This window comes from Molothrus ater, chromosome 4, assembly GCF_012460135.2.
Source record: "Molothrus ater isolate BHLD 08-10-18 breed brown headed cowbird chromosome 4, BPBGC_Mater_1.1, whole genome shotgun sequence".
NCBI classification, from domain to species: Eukaryota; Metazoa; Chordata; class Aves; order Passeriformes; family Icteridae; genus Molothrus; species Molothrus ater.
In genome coordinates, this window is record NC_050481.2 from 8,872,445 (window position 1) to 8,879,817 (window position 7,373).

General features: G+C 48.6%; 1 protein-coding gene across 5 annotated transcripts; it reads right to left on the reverse strand.

The window, feature by feature from the left end:
• Window positions 1-2,147: 2,147 nt before the first annotated feature.
• On the reverse strand, window positions 2,148-6,515 carry LOC118686697 (uncharacterized). Of its 5 annotated transcripts, none has more exons than XM_054514678.1 (7): window positions 5,753-6,515; window positions 5,165-5,229; window positions 4,485-4,548; window positions 4,173-4,241; window positions 3,782-3,857; window positions 2,883-3,667; window positions 2,148-2,459 (listed from the first exon to the last, which is right to left on the reverse strand). In XM_054514678.1, exons 1-6 carry the CDS (start codon window positions 6,326-6,328, stop codon window positions 3,432-3,434), a joined length of 1,086 nt encoding a protein of 361 aa, XP_054370653.1. In that variant the 5' UTR covers window positions 6,329-6,515; the 3' UTR covers window positions 2,148-2,459; window positions 2,883-3,431. The 5 variants fall into 5 exon arrangements, 4 of the variants coding, with proteins under 4 accessions (XP_054370653.1, XP_054370654.1, XP_054370656.1 ...); XM_054514679.1 differs by having other exon boundaries at window positions 4,215-4,241; window positions 5,753-6,514; XM_054514681.1 differs by having other exon boundaries at window positions 2,883-3,004; window positions 5,753-6,505.
• Between the last annotated feature and the right edge of the window lie 858 nt (window positions 6,516-7,373).

Here is a 7,373-nt window from a genome sequence, read left to right on the forward strand (position 1 = left end):
CCCCAAAGAAGGCTCAGAACTGCCCTGGACAGCAGCGCAGCGCTTCCCCCAAGCCCTTCCCACACGTGCATGGCCCCAGCAAGGGATTCTGCTGCAACAAGAAAGCGGGGGCAGCCCCCAGAAGGGTTGAGGTTCCTGCCCAGCCTCGCTGTCACGGGCCGGGGGCAGCGAGAGAGGGAGCGGCACAGACGGCGGGGACGGCCCGGCACAGGGCGGGGGCCGCTCTCAGCGCGATGCCGGCAAAGCCGCAGCTCCGGCGCTGTCGGCCGGGCTGCTTGAGCGGCACGGGGGGATCCGCCGAGAGCCTCCGGCCCCGCGCGGGGACTCCTGCAAGGGCCCAGGGGCGCCGGGCTCCGGCCCTCGGGGCTTTATTCTCCGGCAGCCCGAGCCCCGCGGCTGCGGGGCAAAGAAGGAAAGGGGGCACGGGAAGAGAGGAGCGAGAGCAGGGCATGAGAAAGGGCGGCGAGGGAGCTCGGGCTGTGCAGGAAAGCGGGACGGGAAGGGAAAGCCCGGGACGGGGGTACAGGGAGGCTGGGCAGAGGAAGGAGAGAGGGGGAACAGAAGGGAGTAGCGGGCTAGGGACAGGACAGGAAGGAGCCGGGTTTGTGGGGGGAGAGGGAATGGGGGAAAGGGAGCGAGAGAAGGCGAATACGGGGAGAAGGAAGGAGGGCTAGAGAGAGGGACAGGCGGGGAAGCCCCCCAGAGCCCCGGCTGCACCCCGAGCCCGGCCCGGCGCCTCGCCCTGCCCGGGATGCTGCGCTCGGCGGAGCTCGGCTCCCTCCGGAGACACACTCGGCTCGAGTCGGCTACTGTCGCCTCAACTCGGCTCTTGGCGCCTGCATTCGCCTCTTCGGCAGAGCTCGGCTCGCTTCGGCCCAACTCCCAGCCGCTCTGTGCCTTCGGCGCGCCTCGGCTCCGCTCGCCTCGGCTCGGCTCCCTGAGGGCGGGCGGGCAAGCGCCGCCGCCTCACGTTCAGCTCGCCCGGCTCGGGGCTCTCCCGCTGCCGCGTCCCGCGGGCGGCCCGGCCATGGCGCGGACACGACCGGGAGCGCGGGCTCGGGCAGGAGCTCATTAGGCTGGGACCGCACTGGCGCTAATTAGCGCGCACGAGAGCGGCAGGCTCGCTTCGCCTGAGCTCGGCTCGCTTCGCTCCAGGCAGCCTCGGAAGCCTCGCCCCGGTTCGCTCGAGGCCGTCAGGGTCGGCCGCTCGCGCCTTGCTTCGGCCGAGCTCGTGCGATTCCCCCGAAGGCGGCGGCGTTCGGTTGTGTTTTTAGAAATATCTTTCTCTATCGATTGTATCTTTCTATAGTTAGATTTATATTTCTAGAATACTTCTATTAATCCAAATAAAAACCCCATCTCTAACCAAATAAATACAATAAATGCCTTCTTTTAAACGATATTGAAATATTTTTATTTATACTTTGTAGAATTACATTCACATTTATATTTATAGTTTCTTTTGATGCAATCTATTAATAATTATCTATAATATCTATAAAATTCTAGACATGTATTTAAAGTATTATTTATATTATGTATCGTATCTACTGCTGCAACTGATTTTTTCTTCTACTTTTAAACTGTATGTATTTATGATATATTTCTAGACTTAGTTTTCTACCTTCATATTGTTTGTATTTATAATTTTTATAATCAAAACCCTGCCTATTGACAAGTAAAAAAACCCCGCTTTATTTAACGACTTAAAAAATATTTTTATATTTATAATTTTCCTCTTTCTATTTATCATTTGCTCTCTAGTACGTGATAACATACCTGCTCCTGCACCGCAGTGGGGCTCCCTCTCCTGGGCACCTCGGGGTGCCCCCAACAGCATCAGAGCCCCGAGTCTTCACCCCCCCTTTGCCTCCAGTTAGAAACTACACTGGAACTTTTTTCTGGAAACAAAGACACGACCTAAATCCTCTCCCCATGTCCTAGACAGATAGATGTTCAGTTCTTAGTTGACTGGGCAGCAGTTTCTTCAATAGAATGATAAACAATATGGAAACGTTTTAGCTACAAGCAAATAGGCAAATCTGAACAAGGTCCTGGTGGCCAGCCGCTGCAGTTATTTTGAAGCCATTTTTTAAACAATCAAGTACTGATCCCACAAAAAATAAAGCAGAAAGCTGACTACTGGCTAAGAAAGAAGGAAAAATTAACTTTTGACGACAACAACAACATTCCAAGGACACAGGCTTTTTTCCAATCTCATACCTTATTACTACCTCTCTTGGGAATTCTCATCGTGGATCCCAAAAGGAATAAATCCCTCAGCGTGTCCTAAAGCACCAAGGAGCTACCTACAAGTGAAGGTGGCTACTTTCAGTGCAGACACAGCTGATGACACAGCAGTAGCGCAGTTCTATGCTGCACAGGGATAATACTGTCTCCTCTTCTCCAGCAGCTGACTCTCTCCTGCCATGGTTTCTGTAAATGCATCAGAGCACGACCTTAAACACAAACAGGCAAGAAAACACCATCAGAAGTCTTTCATTGAGCACTACAAGAAGGGTTCCAAGCAGAGACCAACAGAATTTCAAGGAAGCAGTATGCAATTAAACCACCTCAGACTCGTTCAAGTATCCGGCAGGTAGATGGAACCAAAATGGAACCATTCAGAAATGACAAAGAAAACCTCCCCAAGTATTTATACAGGAGTCCTTAACGTCAGAAATGGGATGACAGGTTATGTTCAGATAAGATGAATGTTTATTTGGATGTAGAAATAAACTTCTCTCATGGTCCTTTGCCAAAAAATAGAACCTACAAGTGAACACCTACACCTGCCTAAAAAGACCTAACGAGCCCCTGGCAGCCACCAGCATCAAAGCACAGGGGATGTTTCTAATCCAGGCTAAGGAGAACAATATCACCTTTTGTTCTCTCCAGTTTGTTTCCTCTGCAGTCCTATTTGCTCCTTATGATTTTTACACTCTCTGTATCTTCTCGGGCAGCGCTGAGTCTGACGACCGGGATACGAGAGTCCTTCCCTGCCCTACGGAGAGAACCAGGAAAAAAAGTTAAAAAAAGAACAGGGCAGTTTGAAGTTAATACTTCCGACGAGAAGCAGCACCTGACAAACAGAGTGAACAAAGCGTGACACCTCCCTGGGGACAGAAGACTTACAAACTCTCCGGGATTTACAATCCCAGTAACCAAGCCCTTCAGCACAGCAGCCAAGTGTCCCATTAGGTGGTGCTGCACCAAAGAATGATCCGAGAGGTTCCAAAGAGTGAAACGCACGTTATTTTCCAAAGACGTAAAATCGTGCAAAATAACAAAACTACAATAGATCTAAACTACAGGGCAAGAGTACAAGTGTTAACTTGAGGAGCTGGAACCATCCAGGTGAGCAACTGCTACCTGGATCCTCAACAGAGTCTGAGGAACCCTCCAGGATACAGAAGGGTTTTCCCCAGAAATTACACAGGCCGAGTTTTGATACAAGTACACTTGGCCAGATGCTCAGAAACGTCACCCATCCTCCTCCGGGTGTCCTGAGAGAGCTGCGAATGGCTCTCACGTGGTTTGAGCTGGTTCTGTAAGGGCTCAGGGTGAATTTCACCAGATGCAGCCAAACTGGGCAACACCCAGTGGGACAGAAGGAACCCAAAGCTTGTTTTACCCAAAGCTTGGGTAAGCAGAGCTCCAGCAAATACTGAGGAAACGGACAGAACAGGGTAACAAATAATAAACATCGCTTTTTTTTTAACTTGCCTTTTTTTTTTTTTTCAGATGAGCAAAACAATTAAGGAGAAGGTGAAAAATTCACCATGACTGAACATTTCATCACCTGTAAGCTGACCATCCTTAGCATAGAGGACTCCAAATTTAAAATTCACCGATCCCTGGGAAATAAAACCAGATATTGTATGATAAACAGTCAAACAGAAGATGTAAAAATTTGTTTCCTCTAATCTTGGCATACATCCTACACATCAGAACATACATTTTATACCATCTCCCAATACACAATAATTTACCTTTAAACTTTGATAGTATAGCATAAAATCAGTAACTTATATTGGTGATCTATTATTATTAAGTTGGTGCTTCAAGTTATTTTTGCTGTCAGGTTCAAAAAAACATTACTTCTTTTTACTGTAACGAGCAATTGATTTAGAAGTCATCAAAAGCCCATCAAAATACAAAGCTGCATTGACCGGACGGGTCTGTGAGCAAGAAGTAGTCAGGCTTGTACTCACCTCTTGCCCTTCAACAACCAATAAATCCTGTCAACAAAAACAGCATCTTTAGCCCCCTCCTATTAAAGATTCTACAAGGATGATGGTTTTATTTGTGTTTAGAAGTTTGGATTTGAAATGGCCAGTTCAATGGAGAAAGAGACAGTTTAAGTAGTATTAGATTATTATTAGCTACTGGAAGAAACAAACCAGTAGTATCTATACTTAATTACTTCTATTTCCAGGAAATCATAAAGAAAAAGAACCAAACAAAAAAAAGTCACTTCCTACCTTTTGTATCTCAGGATGAAAAATGTCTCTTGGGCTCTTCTCCAGTTTCTCCAGACTCCTGGCACTGAAATGCAAAGGAACGAGTGCTTTAGAGGAGGGCAAGTGCACATTCCAACCCCGAACCACCAACCGATTGCAGTTACAGCGCTTACAAAATGAATCGTTCCCAGAGCCTCTGGGAAATGGAACGGTTGGTGCAACTGCCATTTCTTCCCCAAAATACTGACTTCCAACACTTCCTAAACTTAGTTTGCATTTTAAAAACAGAAATTAGGGAGACTCAGGGTGGAGATCAGGTTGGAATTGATTTCCTTCTAAAGCACAGGGCTCTGTTCCATCACCCTTCACTTTGGCTCCACACAGAATCACGGGGAGCATTTTAGGAGGGCCCAAGAACCAATTCTATTTCTCTCTTTTTTCTAGTTCTCTCTCTTCCTAAATCATTCAAGGCAAGTCAAATGAAAAAGGACAAGTTCAGCATCAAATGCACACTTTTTCCCTTTGTCTGCTCAAGAACAAGCTTTAAAACCACTTCTTGCTGCCTTCAACGATTAAGACTTGCAAAACCATTTTTACATGTTTGATAGGTTTATCATAAAAACCACAGAACGCAAGCTCTGAATTACAGGAAAAGGTACACAGGCAAATATCTAAACTGATGGTGGCTTGTCAATCCATACCTTAATGGAGATTGCACTGAGAATGGTTTTGTGGGACTCCAAGGGAGACAGATTTTCTGAGTACCCTGAAAACAAGAAAAGCTAGGATATATTACAGGACATACCCACTTGTTCTGCATATTCAAATAGGATTATCAATAAAAACAATTAAGTTAAAAAAGAAGGAAGAAAACCAAGGTAATTTTACTCAGCTATATTTACTGCCGATTTAGAGAAAAAAAAAAGTCACGGGTGCTGCAAAGAAAAAAAAAGTGAACCAGAAACGCCTACAGTAGAACTTTAAAACAATTGCTTGGATAAAAGCAGCTCATGGAACATGAAGTAGAAAAAAAGCGAAACCAGTATCGGACCTGCCTATTTTCTTACCATTGCACAAGAAAATCCGACAAGCGGTATAAAGTCACTGCCTAAAACCGATCCTAGGATGTAACCAAGAACAATTGAGGCATTTGCTAATCTAAACGGAAACCTTTTCCGGACCCTAGTGTCAAATCACACGTTTTGTCTTGCAGCAGCTCGAGGCTGGAGAGCATTTCCCCTGGGGGTCGGGAGGGTAGGGGCACCAGGGGCTGAGTTTGCGGATCGCACCTGTGCCAGCAGAAGGATCCAGCCCGGCGCTCCTTGCGCTCGCCATTCTCCGGGCCATCGCTGTGTTTTACTGCTCAGCGATGCCGCTCCATCTGTTTGCGTGGAAGAAAGAGCCACGAGCACTGAGGCACTCAGCAGCCGTGTCATTCCAGCCGCTCGTCCGCCCCCGCCCGCAGCAGCGGCAGCAGCCCGAGGGACACGGCTGCAGCTCGGCGGCTCCCGCGCCTCCGCCAGCCGCCGCACAGTGACCGCGGCAGCGCCCGGCGCCGCTCGCCCGGGGCGGCTCCTGCAGCTCCCGGCCCGCGGCAGCAAAGCACCGCCTGGCGCTCCGCCATCGGCGGGCGGCAGCGCGCCCCGCCCGAGCCGAGCCCCCGCCACCGGGACCGCTGAGCGAGGCCGAGGCACCGGGCGGACGCCCCTTCCGCGCCGCTCGGCTCCGTGCGGGCGGCCGGCCGGAGGCTTCGCCCCTCCAGCGTCGCTGCCGCGGCTCCGTCCCGCGCGGGAGAGGCGCCGGGAGCTCCCCGCGCCCAGCCCGCTCCCCCGGCGCGCGGCCGCCTCGGCCCGCCAGCCATTCATATGGCGCGTCGGCCGTTGCGTCAGACGCCGCGCTTTACGGCCGCAGGGCCTGCCGGGAGTTGTAGTCTCGGACTGACAGCCACCGCTCCGTTTGCCGCCACCGGGAGCTGCGGTCCCGCCGGGGGATCAAACGGCTCCTTCGCTCCTGGGCGCGGAAGCACCTTAGGCAGCACCGCCCCTCCCGAATGTCCTTTCTTTTCCACTCCAACTCTTTTTTCGTGTTTTCACTCTGTTTTTCACCCCCTTTTCCACTTTCGCTCTTTCTTTTTCACTCTCACCCTTTTCCTTTTTCATTTTTTTTTCTTCCTTTCTCTTCCTTCTTTTTTTTCTTCCTTTCCTTTTTCCCTTTTTCCCTTCTTTCTTTCTTTCTTTCTTTCTTTCTTTCTTTCTTTCTTTCTTTCTTTCTTTCTTTCTTTCTTTCTTTCTTTCTTTCTTTCTTTCTTTCTGTCTCCCTTTCTCTATTTCTTTCTCTCTCTCTTTCTTTCTTTCTTTCTGTCTCTCTCTCTCTTTCTCTCTCTTTCTTTCTGTCTCTCTATTTCTTTCTCTCTTTCTTTCTTTCTCTCGCTCTCTTTCTGTCTCCTTCTTTCTGTCTCTGTTTCTTTCTCTGTTTCTTTCTCTCGCTCTCTTTCTGTCTCTCTCTTTCTTTCTGTCTCTATTTCTTTCTCTCGCTCTCTTCCTGTCTCTCTCTTTCTTTCTTTCTGTCTTTCTCTATTTCTTTCTCTCTCTCTTTCTTTCTTTCTCTCGCTCTCTTCCTGTCCCTCTCTTTCTTTCTTTCTGTCTTTCTCTATTTCTTTCTCTCTCTCTCTCTTTCTTTCTCTCGCTCTCTTCCTGTCTCTCTCTTTCTTTCTGTCTCTCTCTCTTTCTCTCTTTCTCTCTTTTCTCTTTCTTTCTTTCTCTCTTTATTTCTTTCTCTCTTTCTTTCCCTGTATTTCTAATCTTGGATTTCCATTCTAGCTTTAGAATAAAAAAGCAGCAGTAGAAACGTTCAGGCTACCGGGGAGTGCAAAAAACCCCAAAACGGTAATGATTTTAGGAAAACTATTTC